The sequence below is a fragment of the Callithrix jacchus genome, chromosome 16 (assembly GCF_049354715.1).
Source record: "Callithrix jacchus isolate 240 chromosome 16, calJac240_pri, whole genome shotgun sequence".
Lineage (NCBI taxonomy): Eukaryota > Metazoa > Chordata > Mammalia > Primates > Cebidae > Callithrix > Callithrix jacchus.
This window is the reverse complement of record NC_133517.1, coordinates 73,439,323-73,467,150: the sequence shown is the minus strand read 5'-3', so window position 1 is coordinate 73,467,150 and position 27,828 is coordinate 73,439,323. Positions and strand designations below refer to the sequence as shown.

The 27,828-nt window shown below is 43.4% G+C and overlaps 1 protein-coding gene across 2 annotated transcripts in view; it reads left to right on the top strand.

The window, feature by feature from the left end:
- FER1L6 (fer-1 like family member 6) overlaps positions 1-27,828 on the top strand; it is a 216,921-nt gene that overhangs the window by 16,600 nt on the left and 172,493 nt on the right. Inside the window, exons 2-3 of one of the 2 annotated variants that reach the window (XM_054246765.2) lie at positions 21,997-22,035; positions 25,559-25,641. In XM_054246765.2, coding sequence (XP_054102740.2) covers positions 21,997-22,035; positions 25,559-25,641 — 122 coding nt within the window. The remainder of the gene's footprint in view (positions 1-21,996; positions 22,036-25,558; positions 25,642-27,828) is intronic. The other variant, XM_035276507.3, reaches the window with a different exon arrangement.

Genomic DNA, 27,828 nt, shown 5'->3' with positions numbered 1-27,828 from the left:
GAAAAAGAAATCGTTCTGGTTTACAAAGACAAAGGGCAGTCAGTAAGTAGAGCAGAATGTGGGTTAAGAAATCCTCAAAACCCTCTGCCAAGTATCCAACCCACTGCAATAGGCCAATGCAGGAAAGGCCTGTTAGCAACTGAACTGCAGAGGAAATGTTTATTTGTTTGCTTTCTCTTCTTCAAGGGTGAGATTGAACAGAGCCTGAGCAGTTTTCTTCCATCCCCAATTTCTCTACAAGTGACATCATCAACAATTCATTATGTGTTATCAAATACTGTTGTCTCTGATTCTTTTTGTTGCAAATATTAAAATCTCAACAATCCAGACACTTAACACATAAATATGGGCAGACAACTGTTTCCCAGTTACAGGACACATCCTGTTGGGGGTATAAACAATAATTTCAGGGAGTGCAGTGACATGGAACTAAATAATATTGAAGTACAAAAGAACATTATTATTTTGAAAATTATCTTTCAATTCTACTTTTACCAAAGAAATCTTATCTCTGACAGCTCTAGCTCTCTAAAAGTTGCCAATTCTTTTTCGAATAAGGAGAGAATAGGCCTTTTACTCAGAACTGTCTCAGGCAACAGCTTCCATTCAAGCTGCAGTTTATTTAACAGTGTCTTTCTTCCCCTACCATATTTATTTTATTTTATTTTTTGATATGGAGACTTGCTCTGTATCCCAGGCTGAAGTACAATGGTACGATCTTGGCTCACTACAACCTCTGCCTCCCGGGTTCAAGCAATTCTCCTCCTCAGCCTCCTGAGTAGCTGGGATTACAGGTGTGAGCCACCATGCCCGGCCCCATATTTATTCTTCAAGTTACTTTCTTAAAGACATGTGTTACTTGTTTTCTATTTAAAATAGAATATAAGTTTTAATATAAATTTGAAAAAATAAATAATGAGCTAATTTTAAAAATTAATAGCTGGGCACAGTGGCCCAAACCTGTAATCCCAGCACTTTGGAAGACCAGGCAGCAGTTGACCTGAAATTGGGAGTTTTAGACCAGCTTGACCAACACGGAGAAACCTGGTCTCTACTAAAAATCCAAAAAAAATTATCTGGGCATGTTGGCACATCCTTGTAATCCCAGCCACTGAGGAGGTGAGGCAGGAGAATCGCTTGAACCTGGGAGGCGGAGGTTGCAGTGAGTCGAGATTGCGCCATTGCACTCCAGCCTGGGCAATAAGAACAAAATTCCATCTCAAAAAAAAAAAAATTAACAACAACGAAAGACAGATTTGGATCTAGCAGTTTCCTGAAGGTGGCATTCAAATTAGCCAAAGCAGGAAAGCAGGTATATTGGGGAGAGGACTGGGCAAAAAGAGAACTGGTTTCTAGAATTAGATACTTCAGCAAGTACAGTAGGACCCTGGGCGACTTACAGCTTCTCTGGACTTCTTTTCCTTTATCTGTAATTAGGGGGTTGGAGTATTAAACACATTCACTGAATACCTGCATTTGCAAAATACTGTGCTTATGAGTATGAGGCTACTGTGATGAAACTGGTATGAATTCTACCCCTGAGAAGTTTGCAGCCAAAAACAAAATAAGGCCAACCAAGCAAGCTATTGCCGTCCTGACCCCTGAGTATCCATGGTGATGAAAGACAGAAAGCATGTGGTAATTAAAGCCACAAGTTCAACGATTTTATCCAGTCATTTTACTCTGCTTCATGAGCAATATTATGAGAGCAACAGACCAACTATAAGATGTTTGCCTCACACTACTTTTAATTTTGGGTGCCGTCGTGTCTGCAGAGATGGGAACACACAGTAAACGGGGACCAACAGAAGGAAAATAGAGTGATGAGGGAGTCTGCTCCCTACCCACTTCCCCTATATTCTGATCTATCATAGCTTATCTGTGTGTGTGTGTGTGTGTAGCCTCACACTGACCTATGAGCTGTCAGACACAGGGATCAGGTTTTCACTTTCCCTCTATGCATAGCTCAGTGCCTGGCACATAGTAAGCAGCACCCAGCTCCTATGCATATGTGTGCACAGACATCTACGGATGCACAGGTCTGAGAGTGTTGGTGATGAAATAAAATTTGGGAATAATTGAATAAGGCAAAATTAAAAAAATAAGTTTCTTATTGAGCAATATGAGGAAAAGTATATGAAGCAAAAATGAACAGCTCAATGAATGATCAAAGTGAAATCATGTAACTATCACTCAGATCTAGAACCAAAGCCCTTTGGCCATTTCCAGCCTCCCTTTCTCCCAATCCTATCCAATTTCACCACTTTCCTCACTTTGTTTTCCAGCTTTTTCTCATGAAGTTTTATTTTTAAAAACTCCAATTTATGGCCGGGCATGGTGGCTCATGCCTGTAATCCCAGCACTTTGGGAGGCTGAGGTGGGTGGATCATGAGGTCAAGAGATCGAGACCATCCTGGCCAACATAGTAAAACCCCGTCTCTACAAAAAAAAAAAAAAAAAATTAGCTGGGTGTGGTGACATGTGCCTGTAGTCCCAGCTACTCGGGAGGCTGAGGCAGAAGAATTGCTTGAACCTGGAAGGCGGAGGTTGCAGTGAGCCGAGATCATGCCACTGCACTTAGCCCGGCACCTGGCAACAGAGTGAGACTCTATCTCAAAAAAAAAAAAAATTCCAATTTATTTTGAGAATCTGCAAAAGTGTTTCAAGACAGAGTAATAAACACTTGTAGGCATTTTACCTTGATGTGGTAGTTAACATTTCACCATCTGTTTTCTGTTTTCTCTATCCATATCCTTGCTTTTTTTCTGAACCATTTAATCATAGAGGTTATAATACATAATCGCCAAATAATTCATTATGTTTCATCTCCTAAGAACAAGGGCATTCTCTTAGCCACAATACTCAGTACACTACGCTCAGGAAATTGGTATAATACTATACTATTGAGACTTCTTTTTAAAGACAAAGTCTCCCTCTGTCACCCAGGCGGGAGTGCAGTGACTCAGTCTTGGCTCACTGCAACCTCTGCCTCAGGGGTTAACTATTGATACTCTTGAGGCAGTACTATTATCTAATACGGTACATGTTCCAATTTCTCCAGCTCCAACAATGTCCTTTATACATAGGACATTTATATCTTTGGTCCAGGATCCAAACAAGGATCATGTGTTGCATTTAGTCACAAGCTTTCTAGTCTCCTTTAATACAGGGCAGTTCTCCAAGCTTTTTGTTTTAAATCGATGTTTTTAGAGTCAAGGTAAGTTTTTTTTTTTTTGCAGACTTTTCCCCTCAGTTTATACTTGCTTGATTATTTCTTTATAAGTAGATTCGGGTTGAACTTTTTTTCCTAGAGAAGCACATGGATGGTATGTTCTCAATGCTTGGGTGGAGGAGGCATGTGATATTAATTGGCTCATTATTGTTTATCGTTGTGATCATTTGATAAGTGGTACTAGCAGATTGCTCCCAGCAGCCTTTCATCCAACGGTTTTAGCCTCTGATATGGTTTGGCTCTGTATGGCAACCCAAATCTCATCTCCAATTATAATCCCCACATGTTGGGAGAGGGACCTGATGGGAGGTGATTGGATCATGGGGGTGGATCTCCCTCTTGATGTTCTCGCGATATTGAGTTCTCACGAGATCTGGTTTACAAGTGTGCGGCACTTAACCCCTTCTGCTCTCTCCTTCTCCACCATGGTAAGATGTGCTTGCTTCCTCTTCTACCACAGTTGTAAGTTTCCTGAGGGCTTCCAGTCATGCTTCCTGTTAAGCCTGCAGAACTGTGAGTCAATCAAACCTCTTTTCTTCATAAATTACATAGTCTCAGGTAGTTCTTTATAGAAAGGACTAATACAGCCTTCACTGGTGATTCTTAGCTAATTAATGATCATAATAAGGACTGTAAAATTGTGGCTTAAGTTTTTTTTTCTATTATTTCCTTTATGTAAAAAAATGTATTTCTCCTTTCCTTTTCTAATCCCTTTCCCTTTTTATTATCAGTACGGGCTTATGGATTATCTATTTACTGTGTTATAATCCACTCTTATTATTTATCTTGATACTCAAATTACCTCATATTTTGCCAGAGGGAGCTCCTTCAATTTGGCTATGTTCTTTTGACATTTTCCCATCAGTTTTTGAGCACTTCCTGAGTTTCTGGGATAATAAGATATTTCACCTTCATTTTAAGAGAGGAATTGAACTCAAGTGTCTAAACTCTAGCTGATTAAGATGTTTACAAAAATAGGAAAGTGAGAATCAAAGCCCAAGTGCAACAGTGGCAAATACCTCTCTGAACTTTGGCAAAAACAGCAGGCTCTGGACTGGCCTTATCCATCACTGAAGTGCCTAGAAATGTATTGCAGGATACTCACTGCTGTCTGTGAGAGGCTTCTGGGTGCAGACCCTGCCGGTGATCGGGAGACGTATGGGCTCAGGGAAGTGCAGGCTCCTGAACACCTGCTCCACACAGCTCTTGGCAGTATCCATAGTGATGGAAGACAGAAAGCATATGGTAATGGAAACCACAAGTTAAATGATTTTATCCAGTGATTTTTACTCTGCTTCATGAGCAATATGATGAGGGCAACAGACCAACTCTAAGAGTGTTTGCCTTGCACTAACTTTAATTTTGGGTGCCGTCATGTCTGTAGGGATGGGAATGCAACAGAAGGAAAATAGAGAAAGCGGCGAGTCTTAAATCCTGCAAACTGGGCTAATACAAAAAATCAAATCTGAAAATGTTTCTCCAAAGCAGAAATTCCTAGAGTTGGGAACTTTGAGATGGTTTGTATTTCACTTGGCAAGAGTTTCCCAAACAGCTGTGCAATGTCAGCTGAGAGTGTGGAAAAAAGTGAATAAGCCTGCATATTAGGATGGGAAGAAAAATAACCTTTCAGTCAGATGCATGTCCCTGGGATCTGATACCAATGTAGGAGGAATGCCAACAGCCTAAGTGAACGGTTCATATGCTTTAAACTGCCCTCAACCCCCAACCCATTGTTTCAAGCATAGAACCAGGAGAGAGACCACATTGCTCAGGGGACAAGTTCAACGAGAAGGCTAAATCCTGGGGATGGCATACAGAGCAGCTGATTCCTCTCTGACAGTGTGGTGCCCTACTTTTTTTGCCTGATGTTCAAAGTCCTTTATATTATCTGCTGAGTTAATTAATATGTCAGTCTCAGAGTTCAGAAAGTACATTGACATTTTTAGATAAAAGATAATTGCAGCCTGGTTTTTTGTTTTTGTTTTTGTAGTAAACAGTGCTGAATTTTCTAAGGGTACTGTAACATTTCATTTACTTGGACACAACCACCTGGCATTTTCTGGTTCTCCAGTTAAGAGAGTGACTATTAATACAACAAGCAGATCTGTACCATTCAAGCTGTCAAAAGTCACCTTCCAGGGGATATTCAGTAGTTAAGTCAGCAAATACACCAGCGTTTTTTTTTTAATCTTGCCCATAGCAGACACAAATCATCTATCCCAGCATCAAAACTTTCTGAACCAGTTTTCCAGGGAGCCACTGACAATTGATAAAAGCTTATGTTTATTAGACACCTAGGTCAGAGATCAGACCCAGTCTATTCTCTCACTTCTCCTTTTAACCTCCATTGTTGGTTAAAATGATGATCCTTATACAAGGGTCTTAACTATTAAAGAACATTTTTCTTTTTTTTCTGTTACAAAGTCTCACTTTTGTTGCAAAGGCTGGAGTTTAATGGAGAGATCTCAGCTCACTACTACCTCTGCCTCTCGGGTTCAAGTGATTCTCCTGTCTCAGCCTCCCCAGTAGCTGGGATTACAGGTGCCCACCACCATACCTGGCTAATTTTTGTATTTTTAGTAGAGAAGGGGTTTCACCATGTTGGCCAGGCTGGTCTTGAACTCCTGATGTCAGGTGATCCTCCCGCCTCACCCTCTGAAAGTGTTGGGATTATAGGCATATGAGCCACTGCACCTGACCTGTTAAAGTATGTTTAATAATGCTGACTCTTCTAATTCACCGAACAAGGGAAACAGATTAAGTCAATTAACAATTAAAAAAAAACCCTTGGCCGGGCGCGGTGGCTCAAGCCTGTAATCCCAGCACTTTGGGAGGCCGAGGCGGGTGGATCACGAGGTCAACAGATCGAGACCATCCTGGTCAACATGGTGAAACCCCCGTCTCTACTAAAAATACAAAAAATTAGCTGGGCATGGTGGCACGTGCCTGTAATCCCAGCCACTCGGGAGGCTGAGGCAGAAGAATTGCCTGAACCCAGGAGGCGGAGGTTGCGATGAGCCGAGATTGCACCATTGCACTCCAGCCTGGGTAACAAGAGCGAAACTCTGTCTCAAAAAACAGAAAAAAACCTTTCCATTCATCAAGAGAGGTCTCATACTAAATTACTTATTTTATCCACCTAGCTAGATATTATAACTTTTATAACAGGTCACCTCCTAGACTACTGGTTGGCCTGGGGACCAATGACCTGGGCCAGTGGGAGGTCACATAGTACCAGAATGGCCTGATCCCTGAGAAAAGGCCTTTGAGAGTCTAGTCCTATGGGTTTAGGGATGAGCAGAGACCACCTAATGCTCATAGAAGCCTTGATACCCAGGTTGGAAAGAAGATAGGAAGCAGTAACAGTCTGTTGGAATTAATTTTTTCGTATAAAATTGCTTTTGTTTTCTCATCTAGAATATGACCTTTAGAAAAAGAACTTCTTTCTGATTCTTTTGTGTGTACTTATGTCCTAATATAGATAATTGGTCAGTAATGCAAGACTTAGAATACGATTTTCAACAAATATTTAAATAATAAATTTGCTTCACTTTTTCTATTTTAGAAAAATTTTCTGATATCAAAGTAATAGATGGGCCTTGTTCAAATGTTGCAATATATAGAGATATATAGGAAAGAGAAAAACACAAGCGAATATATATTCTTGTGTTGCAGTGAGCCAAGAGAATATATTTGAACAAGATGGGATCTCTGATCTTGTGCCAGTAACTTTATTGCTCCAGGCTTCTGTTTCTTCAGGTAAAAAGAAATGGGGAAAATAGTTCTATTTACCTCCAAGGTTATGAAGGCTAAATGACACCTGATTCGTGAAGTGTTTGCTTACTGCATGGTAGGTAATCAACAGCAATGAGTTCCTCCATCCTATCGTACCAAGTACACCTTGTTTTCATTACTATGCTTTTCAAAGAGAGAGAAGAAGGAAAACCTGTGGAGTTCAAGAAGGTTGAATTCCCTGTAGGCTCATTTTAAGTCTCTTGACCCTAAAGTGACTCTTGTTTGCATCTCCAGAAAATTTACAGAAAAGCTACATCATGACTCACATCTCTGGATTTATTCCCTTTTCATTCAGGTGTTGACTCATGAACAGGCGTTGAGGTCCAGTCACTGACATTTGACATTTGGTGGAATCTTTTTTTTTTTTTTAGTCTGGTGAACCATTTTTAACATAACCTACTGGGTAATGTCTACAGTAATAAGTCCAGTGTTATAACTTGTAGATAACTTAGAATCTGTTGCTTGTTTTAAAGTTTATAGAGTTTACCTGACTTTTTTCTTTTTTCTTTTTTTTGGAGCCAGGTCCTCATTCTGTCACCCAGGCTGGAGTACAGTGATGTGATCTTGGCTCACTACAACCTCTGCCTCCTGGGTTCAAGCGATTCTCATGCCTCAGCCTCCTGAGTAGCTGGGACTACAGGTGCCCATCCCCACACTTGGCCTTTTTTTTTTTTTTTTTTTTTATGTAGAGATGAGGTTTTACACTGTTGCCCAGGCTGGCCTCAAACTCCTGAGCTCAAGCAATCCACCTGTCTTGACCTCCTAAAGTGCTGGGATTATAGCTGTGTGAGCCACAGCACCCAGCCTTTTCCTGACTCAAGATGATGCCTATTTCAAATACCCAAAAGCATCACCTTTTCTAAAAATAGGAACAAGCCGGGTGCGGTGGCTCAAGCCTGTAATCCCAGCACTTTGGGAGGCCGAGGCGGGTGGATCACGAGGTTGGCAGATCGAGACCATCTTGGTCAACACGGTGAAACCCCGTCTCTACTAAAAACTACAAAAAATTAGCTGGGCACAGTGGCGTGTGCCTGTAATCCCAGCTACTCAGGAGGCTGAGGCAGGAGAATTGCCTGAACCCAGGAGGCGGAGGTTGCGGTGAGCCGAGATCGCGCCATGGCACTCCAGCCTGGGTAACAAGAGCGGAACTCCGTCTCAAAAAAAAAAAAAAAAAAATAGGAACAAAGCTGTAATGTAAAGGATAATTGCTTTTCTTGCCTGGGTCACTTCTTTTCAGCAATTGTATTGCACATCCATCTGGGCATAGCAAGGGAAGAAAATATCAAACCATCCATTTTGAGGCTTTTTAGCAATGCCAGGAGAAGCATAGGTTTGTACTTGCTGGAAGGTGGGGCTTAGCAGCATGTCTCAAATTACGGTCTGTGAAAAATTAATCTTCCAGTCTCCGTTGGGGGTGAGCTAAATAAAACATCTTGTTGTCCATTCAGTTTGGGAACCATAACATTCTGTGATACTTTTGTATTTTTGATGAATTTTATTACACATTGTTGAGTCTAAGAAGTCCTAAGAAACCAGGTTTACTCCAGTGTTTTCAAAATGCAATTCAAAATGGAGCCTCTTTTTTAGTGGAAGGTCTTTCTGTGAATCCCAAGGTCTGGATTACAGTGCTGTTTGGTCCTCCATGAAGCAGGTTCCAAAATGACATTACTGGAGTGCTGGAGAGTTATTTGGGGAGCATAAAGGGGAAGGAGCAGGAGAAGCAAGAAGGACCTTCAGGCTTTGTGGGTCTGATGCCTGTGGCAGAGGAGGAGGGAAGGAGAATTGCGTAGGAAGAATCTTCTAAAAAAGTTTCCTACAGGTCAGTGGTGAGTCTTATGTCCCAAGTTACCCATTAGAGGAGTCCCACGTCTTGCAGGAAGGGGCTTGAGTTAGTTTGCTTGCTGTGCTTAGCCCATAGGATGCATGGCCTCAGTGTGATGCCTTGACAGGAAGGCTCAGCAGCTGGGGCTGTCAGTCAGTGTGCTCCCTGCAGCTGGAGATTGAGTGGCATGTTTTTGTGACCACCCCTATTTCCAGTTGTACCCCTTGTAAGATTAAGTCACTCAGGGCTTCTGGACCTAAACAGTTACTCTATCAAATGGGGGACCTGTCCTTTCTACTTGACATAGCTACAAATGAAAGCTCTTTGCAATTTAGAAAGCATTCTAGAAACACAGAGGACTATTATGAAGGGGTGGCTGGAGGCTTTTCAAGTGTATCAGCTGCTAGCCTGGCACTGCGCTCTTGACCCCAAGGCACTGGCTTATTCATCATTGCCCTGGATTTCCCACAGGCCAGCCACGGTGCTAGGCACCTAATAGGAACTCATCAAATGTTTGTTGAATTACCATAACAAGTGTTGTGAGTTCTCCAAGGAAACACTCTGTGACTAAGGCTGTACGTGGGATAACAATCGTGGACCCTGAAATGCGTTTCTTCTGACAGGAAGCAGAGCATGGGGGAGGATAGTGGGGGGTTCCTGTTGATGTAATCTGCCCATGAATCTGGGTCCTGTGTAGCCGTTCATGGTAAGAGTATTATTCCTGCAGAGGGAAGAAGGCTAGGGGAAGAGTTTCACCTTTTTTTTTTTTTTTTGGAAGGAGTCTCACTCTGTTGCCCAGGTTGGAGTGCAGTGATGTGATCTCAGCTCACTGCAACCTCTGCCTCTTGGGTTCAAGCAATTCTCCTGCCTTAGCTTTCTAAGTAGCTGGGACCACAGGCACCCGCCACCATGACTGGTTAATTTATATGTTTTTAGTAGAGACAGGGTTTCATCATGTCGGCCATGCTGGTCTTGAACTCTTGGCCTTAAGCTATTCATCCACATCATCCTCCCAAAGTGCTGGGATTATAGGCATGAGCCACTGTGCCTGGCCAGAGTTTCACATCTTTTTGCTTTGCAATATGATCTCTCTTTTGCAGACATAAAATAATTTGGATGTTAATTGAATTGTAAAGAAAATTCCCAAATGTTATTCTAGGTAATTGTAGGACCTCACCCCCTACCCCTGAAGTTTATTTTCCAGAGCTGTTTGCATTGACTGCTTGGAGTTTTACCAACTCATCCTTCCTCTGCTTTGGGAACATCCTAGTTAGGGCTAGATGTTTAAGGAACAAGCTAAGGGAAAGAGGGAAAGAAAGGAAAGGCATGGAGGAGATTTGTAATGGGGTAATTTCTCAAAGAGTTGACGGTAGCTCTTCTGTTTGGCTCTAATATCCTGATGGGTGGCGGTTTTGTCTGTTTCTTTTTGTACATTTATTTGTACCAGCTCGGTATTATTTTGTTCAATAAACATTTGTGGAATGGACCTAGGAACGAACTATGCATGTCTACTGTGCGCTGGGTGCTGAGGTGATAAGGGCAAACCAACTCATGCCCTCATGAAACTTTTTGTCTAATAATTAAAGTGAACAGTAATGGAAAACTGCATAAATAAAATTACAAATTATGATGAGTGATGAAAGGAAAAAGCTCTGGGAAACGAGGAGCTTAGATAGAGCAAGAGACGTGTATATTCTGGTGGGGAAAGTGGGAAGGCCAGGGCAGGCTTTTCTGAGAAGGTGATAAGTGGCCCATGAAAGATGGAACAGTATTAACCAGTGAAAGAGCTATATGATTTGGATTCCAGCAGAGAGGAGCAGGTGAAGAGATCTGGAGGGAGGGAGGGAGCGTGCACCAGCTGAGTCACTGGCAGAAGGTGGTGTGGCCAGCCCAGCGCAAACCACAGGGATGCAGTAGGACATGAAGCAGACAGATCAGGCTACACAGTTGTCCATTTGGTGTTTCCCTGTGCTGTGCCATCAATAATCCTTATTGGATGTTTCCTGTGTGAACAGATAGTTTCTGTTTATGTGATGTGTAAGGATATCATTCTGCAGAAAAATAAAAGGAGAAATAAATTCTGGGAAGAGGGATTTGAACTTTAGATGCAGAAAGCTTTGGACTCGTGGGGTTATTGAGCTCTGACAAGAGTTGGCATGGGATCTTTTTGTGAAGAACAGAGCAGGCGAGGGAAGGAGGCTTGGCTACCTAGAAAGGGTACTGGGTTAGCCGGGCATGGTGGCTACCTAGAAAGGGTACTGGGTTAGGGGTTCCAGCTCTTGCAGTGTCATGACCAGCTGTGCACCCTTGGACCCCCTCATCTTTTAAATAATCACTTCCCCCAGTGGTAACATGTGAGGTTGGCATTCAACGACTCTGACCATCTTTGATTCTGAGTGGAATCAAATCCATCATGATGGAAAACAGGGGGAGGGATGCACTAGGGAACCCACTCTGTGAACCCCTGAGCCCAGGCCCCTTCCTTTGTGTGTCTTTTTATAATACGTATGGAGTGGAGGATTATGGCTCAGTTGATGACGCTGCTTGGGGAGCTACTTTTTTTTTTTTTTCTTTCGAGAAGGAGTTTGCTCCAGCTTTTGTTGCCCAGGCTGGAGTGCAATGGCATGATGTCAGATCACCCCAATCTCCACCTCCCAGGTTCAAGTGATTCTCCTTCCTCAGCCTCCCAAGTACCATGTGCCACCATGCCCGGCTAATTTTGTTTTTTTTGTAGAGACAAGGTTTCTCCATGTTGATCAGGCTGGTCTTGAACTTCTGACCTCAGGTGATCTACCTGCCTGGGCTTCCCAAAATGCTGGGATTACAGGCATGAGCTACTATTTGACTGCTTAGTCTGTAGTTGCAGAAGCTTCTCCTTAACTCCTCCCCACACTGCAGGCTGCCTCCCTCCACAGTACTCTGCACCTTAAAGGCTCCTGCACCATTGCTGGCCCACAGGGGTCCTCTAGCCCTCACCGCCAGGTCTTCTTCTTGTCTTAGCACCATATCTAAAACGCAAAGGTGCTCAATGGAGAGCACCCAGCATTTCCTTTTCCATGACGCTGTAAAGAAGTGCTAGAGGAACGGACAAGGGGCAATGTATTCCTTTCCTGGGACTGCCTTGGCCATGTGCCACAAACATGGCTGCTTCAAACATCATCATCCTCTCAGAGTTCTGGAGGCCAGAAGTCTGAGGTCAAGGTGTTGGCAGGATCATGAAGATGATGGGGGAGAAGCCTTCCTTGGCTCTTCCAGCTCATGGTGGCTCCTTTGTTCCTTGTCTTGTGGCTGCCTCACTTCAGTCTCTGCCTCCATCCTCACAGGGTCTTCCACGCTGTGTGTCTTCTCCTTTTATGTCATCAGATTTAGTGGCCACTGGGTGATCTAGGATAGTCTCTTCTTGAGATATTTGATTATATCTGCAAAGATTATTTTACAAATATGGGCACACTCACAGGTTTCAATATGTGGATATATCTTTAGGGGAACCACCATTCAATTCACTACAGGTGGTGATTTCAGAAGTTATTTGACCTATCCAAAGGATTTATTTTATTCGTTTTTCTCCCTGGTAAACTTGAACTCTTTGAAATAGCCTCAGAATGCAGGTCCCAAAGATAAGCCGCAGAGTGAAGGCAGTAGGCTGAAGGGTTGGAGAGCACAGGCTACTGGGCCAGGTGGCCTCAGTTCAAATCCCAGCACTTGCCAACATCTCTGTGGCTCCGTTTTGCTATTGGTACATTGGGTACGATAACAGTACTTCCTTTGAAGGCTGTTGTGGAGCTTGTATAGGATGACACCTGTAAAGGTAGCTAGAATTTGTCAGAAGGAAAGTGCTCAGTAAATGTTAACTATGACTGTGAAGTGAACAATAAAACATGAGCAGGGGATGGTGAACACGATTAAAAATCCAAGTTTGTCTGGACGGTGGCTGGACCCAGGGCATTGACACTGTGGAACTAGGGCTCTTTTGAGTCTTGATTGACCTATAATTACCTGCCTCTGACTTGAAATAAAACATTATTGGTGGCCCCTCCTCTCAAGATCTGCTCTGAGGTTCTGTATTTGCTGATCAGAGTCAGGCTCTGGCAGCCAATCTGAACAGAGGACACTCAATTTCAAACAGAGATAGGGAGCTGCCAGGTGCACACACAGAAAGGGCATTTCCTGGGAGGTAGCCTGCTGTGCTCCCTGGGCCACTGAATTCCCAAGGGGAGCTTTCCTTCTTCCAAGACAGTGGTGGTTGCTGCCCTTCCTTGGCCAAGTCACAGGAGGACCCAACCTCCTCAGGCCCAGGAAGCTGGTGAGTGTAAGTGCTTCTGGGCCCAGTCAGGAGCCTCGCTGGTCGGGTGAGATCTGTTGCTCTGTTTCTCATTACCAAACTCTGCCCACACCCTTTGCTGCAGCCTGGGCTTCTGGAAGCCCTTGGAGATGCCATTCTTTTGCTTGGCCTTAGAAACCTGGGCTGTCACAGGTAAAGATGTAGACAGAGGGCAAAGGGGCTGGTGTCAGCCTGCTGTGTGGCTCTAGGCAGGTTCCCTAACCTCTCTGAGGTGAGGTGTACTGCATTATGTAACCAGGGATCGCATGGTACCCTACTCTTACTAGGTGCTTGAAAAATGGTGGCTATGATTGATATCTGGCAGGTAGCATAGAGAGGAGATCTGACAGGTTTGATTGAAGCCCTGAGACCTTAGGCAGGTTGTTTAACCTTTTAGACTTCACTTTCTTTATCTGAAAAAGAGATTAAACACCCCACTCAGATGGCTGACAGGAGAATTAAGCAGGGAAAAAAGGTATCTAGAGCCTTTAGCCCAATGCATGGCTCATTCTCCATGCTCAATGAATGACAGCAGTAATGACCGTCCGAGAGCAACTTGAATAATGATAAAATGAATGAATATATTTGGTAGGTATACCTAACACATATGTGCATCTTATCATGATAAATGTATTATGTATTATACATCTAATGTATATATTTAACACATGTATATTCATTTTATTATGAAATATATAATGAACAACTGTATATTGGCTCAGTACAGTGTGATGTAGAAGGAAAAGCATTTCATCAATAACAAGAAAACCCAGGTCTTCCCTCAGCTTGGCCAATTCATAGCTGGGTAACTTTGAGCAAGTTGTCTAACCTCTCAGAGCCTCCATTTTCTTGTCTTCAAATAATAATGGTAGCTATTTTCTATCATATGCCAGGAGCTAAGTGAGATATATATATATATCTCCTCTCTCTCTCTCTCTCTCTCTCTCTCTCTCTCTCTCTCTCTCTCTCTCTGAATCCTTAGCACTCTATGAAGTAGGTATTATTCAATACCCATCTTACAGATGAGGAAGTACAAGCATAGAGAAGCTGTACAGTTTGCTCTGGGTCACACAAACTGTATGAGGTAGAGGATAACCAGACCTGGGCCTGTGTCTTTCCCAGTAGGCTGTGAAAATACTGCCAGCCTCCTTTCCCTCACAGGGCTTCTGCTAGGGTTCCATATATGGCAAAGTGCTTGGAGGCGCGTAAAGCATTGTATGACTAGGACATGTAGGCACAATTTATCTACGCAGGGTCTTGGTCCATCCTTCTTGTTTTACATGTGTGACACAGGTCTCTCTGAAAGTTGAGCTTTTAAGCAGGTACAGGGGGTGTTGCATCATGTTTATGTATAAGTTCTATACATGGATTTATCCATTTCTGATTTTGCTCCCATCATAGATTGGGGATCAATGAAGCGTTCCTCATTGTGTGTGCAGTTGATGAGTTTATCCTCATCAGTAGCAAATCTTTATTGTGTTCCATGTTCAAGGCCTGAGACCAGGCATGACTTTAGACCTCTTTTCATGTTTCTGAGTTGAGACCAAGAGGATGGACTGGGAAGCCCTGTATGTTTGGGACTCAATATGTTTTGAGCCTGAGATGAGGCTGAAATTCCAAGGATAGCGACTCCTGGACAAGTTGACAGGACTGAGCTCTCCTCCTGTTCAGGAGGCTCCAACTTCAGCTTCTGCAAAAGTAATTTATAAGGAACCTGAGCAGAGCCTTGGTGCTGTGAGGGAGAGAAGGTTTGATGGGATTCTACTGTTTTGGGGGTCCTGTAAATCTCACACAACAGGCTCCTGAAGCTAAGTTGTTTTATAAAGCCTTTCCAAATCCCTTCAAAGTTATGTTTGATTGAATTGGTTGACAGATGAGCCTTCAGGTTTATTTTTTCTATGCGGGACATCAATGAAAACTGAAGCAATAAATTTCTGGTGGAGACTTTTAAGTCATGTCTGAGGTATGGATGAATGGAAGCTGTGAGCAATTGCATTAAGTTGTCTCATTATATTTCAAGTTTTAACTGATTTAAAGAGCATCATTTGACTGTGCTAATTAAAGTTTTTATTCTTGGAGCTAATCAGCTTGAGTGAATATAGTTTTTCTCCTCTTGGTTATAGAAGCTATTAAAGAACTCAAACATGCAAAGAAAGGTCCTTTGAGGGTCATGTTTGAAATAACATAGTTATTCATTTTCAACATTGAACTGCTTTTGCTTTCAACAGATATGAAATTCCTTTCATATTTCTTTTTTAAAGTATCTACAGAAAAATAATTAGACTATTACTTTTAACCCCTTGGAACATTGTATGTAATGTGTAGGAGTTCTGAAGTAAAACTCTGTTGAAGGAAAAAGTCAATTTTTGACTGAATGGGATTCAAAGTGTGTCTTTTATCAGAGGTCACCTGGCCTAGTTTAGAGAGGAAGCATTGTATGGGGGGTTCATGCTTGCTAAGTTCTTCGTATTTCTAGTGGCTCAACACAGGACAAATGAACATCCAGAAGTGCTAGCTCTTCCCATGAACAGATTTGTGATCTTGAACTGGTTCTTTCTTTTCAGGATGGTGTTTTTTTGTTTTTGTTTGTTTGTTTTTTTTTAGAGAGCCTTACCTTGTTGCCCAAGCTGGAATGCACTGGGGCAATCTTGGCTTACTGCAACTTCTGCCTCCTGGGTTCAAGTGATTCTCCTGCCTCAGCCTCCCAAGTAGCTGGGATTATAGGCATGGGTCATCACACCTGACTAATTTTTTTGTATATTTAGTAGAGATAGGGTTTTGCCATGTTGGCCAGGCTGGTCTTGAATCCCTGACCTTAAGCAATCTACCTGCTTTGGCCTCCCAAAGTGCTAGGATTACAGGTGTGAGCCACTGTGCCTGGGCTGAATAGGTTGGTTTTGATTGGTGGTTTTCAAACTTTAAAAGTTAAATTTATTCACATATTATTCAAACTCCTTAATATATAAAACATAAAAATGGATCCCCTCAGGTATGAGAGGAGGGGCGGTGTCCACATAGGGCCACCGTATTATATACTGAGACACTGAATCTTCCTCCCACATCTGAACCCTTGGTGCAGACCCCTGGGCTTGGTGATTATAATCCTTCCCAATTCAAACAACTGGATCTTTTCCAACTTCTGCCTTAGCTTAACTTGTTTTCTCTAGTCATTCTGCACAAAGACAGACATGGAAGTGACTTTAGTATTTCATCTCTTCTTGACCAAAATGGGATAGTGTCAAGAAGGGCCTTGTGCAGTGTTTGAAACACAAGGTTCTGTGCACTTTTTTTTGAATAACCATAAGGGACTGGTGGTAGAGAAATAGCCAACCAATAAAAGGTATTTAGGTATGATGAAGAGAAAGAAAAAGGAGGATGCATTAGAAGACGAAGTGATTTTAAGAAACGGAGGGAGACTGAGGCTGGGTGGCAGGCAGAGCTGCTGCTCTATTAACAGAGTACAAATTGTTTTTCAGGCCCCAGAGTGAACAATTTCCTTTTTCTCCCCAGCTCCAAGATGAGTATTAGGATTATTATCGTCTGCCTGTGTTCTCAGTCTTGGAATGGTTTTAACTCTTTTCTTATTATATGATACATTTTTAAATAGGACCAAAGCACTTCCATGAATTCTTGTGGAGCCTTCTATCCATAGACTCCATCTGTCCATCCATCTATCCATAAGCCACATTCATTGAGCCTTGCCATGTGCCAGGCATGGTTTTAGATGCTGAAGGTGCCTATGTAAACGAGGCATGATTGTTGCTTTCAAAAGCTCAGCATCTAATAAAGGAGAAGGATGTCTTTTCAAGTAACTGTAATGATCCACGTGGTGAGTATATAATAGAGATAAGAACAGAGTGCGAGTGGAGTCCAGAGGAATGAATGACTTGTGGCTCCATTGCAAAGCTGGAGAACACATCACATCAAAGGAGGCAGTTGAGATGGGCGTAGGAGAAAGATTTGGGTGTTGCTAAGTAGAGATGGGAGAAGTCCCCTTCAATGGAAGGCCTACGGTGGGCAGTGGTTCATGGACAGGAGAATGTAATGAGTTGAGGAGGAGCCGTCCTTCAGGCTGGAGTACAGGGTTTGAGGATCAATTGCTGCATTGATGAACTGAGACTATATTGTGAAGAACCCTAAGAGACATTCATAGAAGGTTGCACTGATTTTTTGATTTAATTAATGTGTGTAGAATATAACACTTCTGTGTTTACAAACAGTATGTTGGCTCTGTTATCTCATTTGATATCCATGATTGTCCTGTAAGAAAGACATAATCTATCCTCCATTTTACATATGAAGAAACTGAAGCACAGAGAGGTTAAGGATTTATTCAAGATTGCGTAATTAGCATATGGTTTAACTGATTCTCGAAGCCAGGGCTTTCAGTCTAAATATCTATGCTTTTTAAACATTAAATCTTAAAGCATTACATATAAACATAAAAAGCCACACCCACAAATCCTGTGTATGAATTGATAAATTTTACAAAGCAAATGTAGTAAATAATCTCCAAATCAAGTTAGGGAAGTTTGACTTCTTTCTAATATTGCACTTTCCAATCTTCAAGTGTGGAATATTCATCTTATTTTGTAATTTCAGGGTATAGGTCTTGTTTACATTTCTTAGACTTATTCCTCAGTTTTTGAATTTTGATGCTATTATAAAATCTTTTATTTCAAATTTTAATTTATGATTATTTGCTTTTGGTATAAAGAGGTACAACTTACTTTCATATATTGACTCTGTTTTTAGGTATCCTAATAAATTCAGTTAGTAATTCAACTAGACCGACATTATTGGATTGGCCAGGGCCTCCAGTGCTATGACGAATAGAAGGGAAATAGTGGGCATCCTGTCTCCACCCCCCCCTTTTTTTTTTAATATCAGAGGACAACTTTCATTGTGTACTGATATGATATTGGTGTGACACTGACTTAAGGACCTTTGTAAACATTGTCAGATTCAGAAAATTCTGTTCCTCTGGTTTGCAAAGATGGCTGTGGAATGGAAGTTTCAGGAGGGAGGGAACAGAAATAGAAAGTCCAGTTAATTCTGAACTAGCACCAGGAGCCATGTGGACCTAGAGGAGGGAACGCATGGGAGAGATGTCCGGGGTTCCTCTACTTCCCCAGTCATTCTTACCTGGTCATTGCTCATCTCAGGAAAGTTTCAAAAGAAAAAAGAATAGTAAAAGTTTCTGTTTTACTGAAGGATTCTGTTTCTCTGAAGTCCTAAGTAGTGTTCTTGAAGATATTAATAGAGATTTAATGATAAAGGTGTGGCGGTCAAATCCATTTGGAAAAGTCTGAATACGACAACCCCCTCTTAGAGAATCACAGTGCACAAGGCTCTGAGAACCTTGCAGCAAAGGCAGTAATTTAATTTAGCATAGCACCCATTCTCCTATCTTCAGCATCTACAGCATTAACAAAAAGGAGTTTCAGGGGAATTTCATATATCCACTCTTATGAAGTTTAGGAAGTTTAATGATTCCTATTTGTAATAAAATCTGCTGTGAGTCAGTGTATTGGTGTTCCTGAGGTTATAACCATACCCTTCTCTTTCCCCTAGACATTCAGAACCAATTGAGAAAGAAACCCAGGCATCAAATAGGGGTCAAAATATTACCTCGATTGCTGGTGAAACAACTGGAGAAAGCTGTTTGGACCGGAGTCCAGATTGGTTTTCAGATGCTTTCCTCTGAATCAGATGGACTTGTCCACTCAGCTGCAGGGAGGAGAAGCCCTGCTCAGTGGTTACTTCCACTTGCACAGCAGAGCAGAAAGTAGAATTCAAATGTTCTGTGGGCAGGTAGACCCAAAGGAAGAAAGACCACATGGGAGTAAGAGCTTTGGACCTTAGCCCTCCCCAAGTGAGGACTGTAACCCTAATGCCATACTCTCCTTCTACCAAAAGATAATTAAGCAATATATGGGAGGGAGAAGGTTTGGGGAGTGGAGAAAAAGCAGAATGCCTAACAAAGATGGGAGTTTGAAAATTCATTTATGCTGGGACAAAGGGAGAAAGAACTGCTTGTGCCAAGTGCTGAGAAGCTGCCCATAGCCTATTTTGGCTTAAAGGTTGATTCTTCATGTTTAGGAAAGTGGAGAGCAGGGCTATAATTAGCTGGGATATAAAGAAGATGAAATAGGAAAGATGAACTCTTTTCTTAGGGGCCCAGGCAAAAGGAACTTTTAGGCTGCAGTGTGGGCATCTAGCAGCCCTAACTGTACTGTATTGTTGATGTGACTTGCCAGTGTTTGTTTCTCTGTTTTTCTTGCACTGTAACCAGCTCAGTCATGTGTGATATGCTGATGCTTAGCTGGAGAGGGGGAGGAGCAGGAGAAGATGGAGGCCAGTGACCCCAGGCTGAAAAAGATCCCCCAACCCCTTGAGGATGGTTCCTATCGTGGGCACTGCTGCTGGCATGCCCCAGGGTGGGCAGGAAGCATGCAAGAAAAAGGTCTCCATTTTCCTGGGGCAGTCCTGCAGCCTTGCTCTCTTGCCATCTTGCTCTTGAACACTTAGCAAATTTCTTTGAAGGGCTATGAGAGGCTGGCTTAACAGGGATGGCCTTTACACAGTGTGGCTCTGAATTATTCCTGAGTCATTTTTGGTTCAGAGGAATTAATTAGCATTCTTGGAAGTGTATTTCCTAGGCTCAGCTGACTCTTGAAGGTGAAATATTAAGATTCTCAATCACTGTCTGTTGAATTGTGATACTTGAATCTCATTATAATGGTTGAGGGGACTGGAATGTACAAAATGAGGGCCTAACACAGAAACATCCACTTACTATCACAACAAGATAGAGGATTCTGAAACACAGTAGGCAAGAATGAACTGCTTCCCATGAGACTGAAAGCCAGGGCCCATCCATTCAGGCCATTAGCCTTGCTTGAGACATTTTTAATCCAAAAGAGGATTGTGCTTTTTCTCCTAAACCTGAGGATTCTGTTCCTCCAAGGCTGAGCTCATCCTATGCATAAGTAGAAAAGGCAACCAATTCTGTGGGCTAATTGTAGGGGTTGGGGTTGAGTGGAAGGGAAGTGGAGTTGGATTATAAAGTGCAGCCTAACCAAACGTATCTCCTAAAGGCTCTGAATTTAATAAATGTCGTTCAGTTTGGTTAAGAAATTCTTTTTTTTTTTTTTTTTTTTTTGAGACAGAGTTTCACTCTTGTTGCCAAGGCTGGAGTGCAATGGTGCAATCTTGGTTCACAGCAACATCTGCCTCCTAGGTTCAAGTGATTCTCCTGCCTCACACTCCCAAGTAGCTGAGATTACAGGCATGTGCCACCACAACCGGCTAATTTCGTATTTTTAGTAGAGACGGGGTTTCTCCATGTTGGTCAGCCTGATCTCAAACTCCTGACCTCAGGTGGTCTGCCCGCCTTGGCCTACCAAAGTGCTAGGATTATAGGCATGAGCTACCGCACCAGGCCAAGAAATTCTTTTAAATTTCCCTTCAATTTCTCTTTGAGAGGATAGCTGTTTACAATTCTCTTTGAGAGGATAGCTCATTGGTACTATTTACTTAAACACAGGGTTTGTAACCCATTGCACATTAGAGAGAATCACCAGGGAGCTTAAAAACCACCAAGCCTTGGTCCATCACTGACCAATGAAATCACACTCTCGAGGATGTTATCTGACCAAGTGTGGAGTACAGTTTTAGAAAGCTACTCCTATGTGGATTAGATGTGTAGCCAAAGTTGGGGCATCATTGCCTTGATGAAACAGAAAATTCAATAGGTAAGTTTTGATGAGAAGATCATGGGGGGAGAGAGAAGTTCCAAAAGCATGGCAAGATAGGGTATCACATGGATTTATATTTTAACAATTTCTGTTGAAATCTGCATTACAATGGTTTCTATGTGTAGTGGTTTGCATTAATGAATACATCCTAGTCTTAGAAAGTAAGATGAGTACCTAGATAGGACATCCTCAACAAGGCATTTTCCAGCAGGCTACTGGAAATTTATCTACAGCCTTTTCAGATAATCTTTGAATGATGGAAAAATGTTGTGATTTTGTTTTGTTTTAAGATAGATCTCATTATATGCAAATTCCTTTTCTGGATGAAAAGACTTCATCAAATATATAAAATTTTTTAAAGTTTATAATAATTTCACATAAATTCACAACTCTACTAAAGGTTTTTTTAAAATTTATATTTTTATCTGTACTGGGTGTTATGGCTTTGGGTTTAGAAGGTGAGGTGCACAGGTAATCTGCATCCTGAGTCCTCTTAGGTAAAGAATAGAGCAGTGTGGGCCAGTACTGGGCATGCTGTTGACACAAGTAACTTAGTGTTTGGCCATTTGGCCTGAGCTGCCTCCATTCTGCAGTGAAGGTAGAGAAGGTGATTCCAGAAGGGGAATCTGGTGACACAAGTGGGAGAACACATGGCAACTCTGGCTGTGAGCAGTTTTCTAATCCTGACTCTGCTGAGCCGTGGACATGACATTAAATTAGTTATTTGCAGAGCTTTTAATAGTTCAGCATGAGGGCTCAATAGGTCATCTGTGTAACATCCCAGTGAGAAAAAGCAGAACTAACCTTACGGGCACTTCCTGAATAAGACGAACAGAAGAGGAGCCTGGAGCTCAGAGAAGTCCCATGTCCAGCCCTAGTGACATAGTTGGAAAGTGGCATACATGAGACCCACACTCCAGCAGTCCAGCCCCTCTTTCTTGTGCCAGGCTGGCTGCCTCTCTGCAGTGTGGGCCTTGTGGTTAAACAGTGAGTAATGCCACCTGAACAGGTGTGCTGAGCAAATCTAACACGTGCCTCATTTAATGCTCTTATTGTTTGGATACAGATATCGGAGTCGCAGTAGCTTTCACCCTGAGGAGACCAGGTTGGTATGGGGGTTCCTGTATATCTCTTGACTTATCTTGGGGATGGATATTCAATAGATCCTAAGCCAGAAAGCCCCATACTTTTTGTGAAGTGGGAGGGTTCTCATACTGGAATTCTCTGCAAAGTAGAGGAGGTGGGGGACATGGTGGCAGCTGTCTTAGGGACTTACCAGGTAAGTCTTCCTGATTTGGTGATTGATTCCCATACATTATCTGGAACCCCTGGAAGCCTCTCATTTGTCAGAAAGGTTAATAATATCATCTTCCTTGTGGTATGCTCTGGGGATCCTAGGAGATAATGTGTAAAATGATGTTCCTGGCACACAGTGCTTTATACAGGTGTAAAAAATTTTAAATTCACCTTTCCTTGTTATCAATATTGTGACAATTTGTGGCATGCTTTACACTCAATAACATTGTTTCCTATTTTAATATCACCCTGTGAATTGGGTAAGAAATATCCTTGTGTCACATGGGAAGAAATACACATCTGAGTTAAGTATTCAACCCCAAATTCTAGAGCCAACAATGAATTCAGGCAGGTGCCCGAGCTGAGCCCTGTGTCTCCAGTTCATTTTCTACTGCCCGATCTGCCAGTAGCACCATTGTTCTGGGCTGGTGAGCCATGCCGCCACTTACTGCTTGATGTCACAAGGCTGTGGAGAAGAAATCAATTTTCATGAAGAAAGCTTTTCATGCTGGGAGTTATGCTGGGTGTGCCCTTGATGACTGACTCACAGTTTCAGGCAAACAACCTTGTGTGTTTGTGATACTAACATCAGCCCACCCAAGAGGGCCAAGCTGGTTGTAAATCTTTTCAGCATTCCTCAAAGTTCATTTGACTTACTCTGTAGGGGACCTGAGCTGTGCTCAGAACTCTGCTTCTCAACACTGGGTTTGCCTTAGAGTAATTAAAAATTTCCTAAAGTGGTTTGAGACATCAGTATTTTTATAAACTTTCTTGAGTGATTCCAACTGGCAGCAGGGTCCAGAACTCTTGGCTTCAGAGGGGCAGGGGTGCCTGTCTGTAAGAGATGGGGCATCTCTTCCTCTTCCCCTGCTCAAGACAGCATCTTCAGCTATGCCCCAATGCCTCAGGCACTGGCTTCACTACTGGAGAACTCAGAACACTGAGACCAGCCATGGTGAGAATGTCAGCTCCAGAACACTGAGACCAGCCATGGTGAGAATGTCAGCTCCTGAAAGGAACCTTATGTCTCCCTTGGTAGATACTGTCTTTTATTATCAGCAACTCCCTATTTCTGAATGGGAGTCACTTAGCTGCTTCAAGCAGTCTCCAGAGCCCACTGGCCAGGCTTCCAGGAACATCAGATTCTGCCTCTCTGAACTGATCCTGGCACCTGGGGACCACAATGCCGATTCGGGGTTGGGAAGGAACTAGCTTTAGGTCCCCGGCTTGGGAACTACCCTTTGAAAACAGAACAGTGAAAACTACTATTGGAAGCCCTCCTTGTGTATGTTCTCCAGAGTTTCCTGGGAGACTTAGGATGATGTTCTCATCAGAGGATGATGGCAAATCAAAGGGAGAAAATGTTACCTCCAAGAAGGGCACTTATTTAGCCTTTCTATATACACTGTCCTAGGTGCTCTGCTACATTACTTCATTTTATTCTCACAACAATCCTGTAGAATAGTTATTTCCATTATACACAGGAGGAAACTGAGGCCCAGAGAGATACTGAACTTGCCCAAGGAATTGGGGTCCTGTCCACCATCTGGGTGCTTTCAGAGGTCATTCTTTTCATCATAATATATCTCAGGGTCTCAAAGGACCCCTGAATTTCCCTTGGCAGTCCCTATTTCTGCTGCTTGTCTTCTCTACAACATCCTTTAACAGTGGTGCTCTGGCCTCTGCTTGCACACCTCCAGGAACGGGAACCTCATTTCCTCCCAGAGTAGTTCACTCCACCGTTCAGACAGCACTGATGTGGTGGCTTCTTAATTCCTTATCTGAATCGAAGCAGGGTGTACGTAGAATAAGTGAGCAAAAACTGAATAGAATAAGTGAATGAGTTGAGTGGACATCTGTCTCCTAGGGCCTTCTTCTCATTGGTCTTAATCCTACCCTAGGACAATAAGAATAATTAAAGTTTATTGAGCAACTAGTATGTTCCAGGTAGTGTGCTAAATGCTTTACATTTATTATCTAATTCACACATGAGGACCCTGAAGCTTAGAGAGACTAAGTGACCTGGTCAAGGTTGCAAAGGCAGTGCTGGGATTAGAATCCAGACAGTCCGACTGTGGAGACTGATCTTAACCACTGCATCCCACACATCCTAAGTCCTAAACATATAAGCAAAATTGGAGACTGTGATTGTTCCACTGCTTCTCACATTCCAGACCTATGGATGTTTACTGAATGGGGTTTGAGCCTTTGCTGTCATCTCCTCCCTTCACCTGCAAATGTCCACTTCCTTGTTCCTTCTCCTCCTCTCTCCAAGGCTGACCAGCCTGCCTGCACTGAGGCCAGGACTTTTCCCCAGCCTGGTTTCATCCATCTGTGCCCCAGAGCCCTGTTCTCGGCAGTCCCTCAGCTCAGAAAGGGGTTATGTAGGAGGCTGGCAGAGCCTTAGGAATGCTCTTGTCTGTCAGAGACCATAGACTGGGAGCTTCATGCGATGAGAAGGAGGCTTACAGGCATGATGTTGGGTGCCTGTAATCCCAGCTATTCAGAAGGCTGAGGCAGGAAGATAGCTTGAACCCAGGAGGTAGAGGTTGCAGTGAGCCGAGATCATGCCACTGCACTCCAACCTGGGCAACAGAGCAAGACTTCATCTAGGGGTGGGCGGGGAAGAGAAGGAGGATTAGAAATGGCTTCCTGCTCATGGCTAACAATAACAATAATAGTAGTGGACATTTTGGGCATGTGCCATGTGCCAGCTGAACTGTGTGCTTGTGGTGCGACCTCAGGAGATTCCAGGCCTTCTTGACCTTGATCTCAAGAAAGCCCAAGTCTGGTGATGGTGTTCACTCTGCTGAAGGTAACAGACAGGCTCCAGCTGCCCTGTGGTTAGACGTTGGCCCTTGAAGTCAGGCAGGGCTGGGTTCCAGTGGCAGCTCTGATGTTCAGAACTGTGTGATCTTAGAAACGTTGCCCAGCCTCTCTGGGCCTTGGCTCCTCATCTGTACGACGGGCAGGAGAGGGCTGCTGTGGTGATTAAATGACGCGGCTGCTTTTTATGCCTGTAAGAGCCTGGTGAGGCAGGAGAGACGCACTTCAGCAGTGTTACTAGCATTCAGTTTGCCTCTCCACGTGCAACTCCAGGTGGACCTCAAGATTCCAATTCAGGTGGGGTTTTTGTGTCTTCTGCAAAAGTAGAGCTCCCTGGAGAGCTTGCTGGGTGCCCTGACCCTTGTCTTTTGCCCCCATCCTGGGCGGATGAGGAGGCTGATGGGCTTCAGGAGAGCTCAGTGTATTTGTGTGTCTACCTTCTCCTAACATGTCTGAATGACTCAAAGTTTCCTATTACTGTTTTGTTGTTTGTTTGCTCTTTTCAGAAAGGGGATGTTTGGGCTGAAGCTGAAGAAGAAGAAGAATAAGGCAGAGAAGGGGTTAATCCTAGCCAACAAGGCTGCGAAAGGTGAGGCTCAGGGTGGGGTGCTGACCACTGGGGCCTGAGAGTCTGGCAGAGTGAAACCCTCCTTGGCCTGAAAATACAGTCCCTTTCCATGAGAGTGAGGGGGAGTGTGAGTGTGATGCCCTCTGACCCTTTAGGTCCTGCCAGTCACAGGTGTGGGCCCAAGACCACCCCCATGGCCCTTGGTCATCTGGGCCAGATGGATGGGTGGGCATGGATGGGGGTCCCCATGAGAAAGCAGCAGCAGAGTTCAAACTCTGTTTCTGTTCTTGTTTGTTCTGTGACCTAGGATGAGTGGCTCTGAGTCTCAGCTTCTCCTTTGTCTAATGTCATGACATGGGTTGCTGGGCTGATCTCAAATAGCTGTGGGGAGGATCAAGTGAGACTTTGAAAATAAGAGTTAGGAGCACAGCTACTGCAGGGGAGGCTTCACATACATTATCTCATTGAATCCCTCCACCATCTTCCCAGTAAATATTGTCACTCTAGTTTTGCAAAGGAGTTTTTTACAGAGGTGCAGGGAGAGTAAATAAAGTGTAGAAGACACGCTGCAGAATTTGCAAGGCCCAGTGAAAAATAAAAATGCACAGCCATCGTTAAGAAGTTATTAAGAGTTTCAAGATGGTGACCGCAGAGGGTAAAGCAAGTGCAATGAGGTTCTTTTTTTTTCTCCCCCTGTCCCCGGAAAAAAACAAACAAACAAACAAAAAAAAAAACGGAGTTGCACTCTGTCACCAGGGTGGAGTGCAATGGCACAATCTCGGCTCACTGCAACCTCTGCCTCCCAGGTTCAAGTGATTCTCCTGCCTCAGCCTCCTGAGTAGCTGGGATTACAGGCACATGCCACCACACCCAGCTAATATTTGTATTTTTTGTAGAGATGGAGTTTTGCCATGTAGGCTAGGATGTTCTTGATCTCTTGACCTCATGATCAACTTGCCTTGGCCTCCCAACGTGCTGAGATTACAAGTGTGAGCCACCGTACCCAGCCATAGTGAGGTTCTTCTGAGTTTGGGGTCCTGTATGGCTGCACAGACTGCATATCCATGAAGCCAGCCCCGAGTGTGGGAGGTACACAGTTAGGAAGCAGCAGTGTTGGGATGTAAATCCAGGCTGTCTCACCTTCTGCTCTTAGAATGGGCTACTTCCTTCTCCAGAGGGGCAGCCTTGAGTTACAGCGTGAATTGCAGCCGTAGAGGCCAGGCCCAGCACTGGGTAGATTCTCAGTATTTACTGAATCACACTGGATCAGTGGTTTTTAAGTGGGTGTATATGGGGTGGTCCTCTGGAGACTTCTCCTGCTACATAGTCTTGACTAAAAATCAGCTCAAGGCTAGTTTCGTTAATCTTCATCCCTCTTGTCTCTCGGAGGGCCTCCTTCACTGCCATCTATTGCAGATGTCCTATAGCCTTATGTTGTAACTAACTCCACTCCTTGGCCTCACGTAGAACCTGTCCTTATGGTAGAAAAATATGGAAACTCATTCATATGAAGCTATTGATAATGATTAACAGCCTTGGATGAAAAAGGAGGGGCATTGCGTTTTCAGTGGGGTCAAAGCATAAAAGTCCTTGTTGATTCAATCAAATGGTACCAGGGAGTGGGTGGAAAAGGCTTTGGGGTTATTCCTGGTGTCTTTGAAACTATAACACTGTGGGAGGCCCTGTGACACAAGGTTGAATAAGGCACAGTCCTTTCCTGCTAGGACCTTATGAAAAACAGTATTTATGACATATTTAATAAGTCTCTGCTGCTTTTCACTTAACATACATCATTCATGACTCTGAAAAGTAGTTTCTGCTGCCCCCATTTTATAACAGAGGTTCAGAGAAGGTGAGTGGTTTGCCCCAAGTCACACAGCTAGGAAGTGGAGAAGCTGGCTCCTGACCCCAGGTGAGTCATACCAGAGCCCACCCCATGAGCAATCTGCAGTTGAGAGCCCCCCTGAGAAGCTGACGGATACCTAGGGCAGTTGACCACAGGCATTTCAGAGGAGCTGGCTCCCGTGGCTCATTCTAGAGACTACATCCCACAAAGCAAACAGGGCAGAGGGGAATCAGGCACCTCCTAGAAAGTAAATAGCATCCATCCTGCTATCCAGAGGCCAGCCGTGTGGGAGACTGAAGAAACCAGGCCCATGGAACAGACTTTGGTCTCTCCTTCTTGGCCTGGCCTGGACAGTTAGGGCT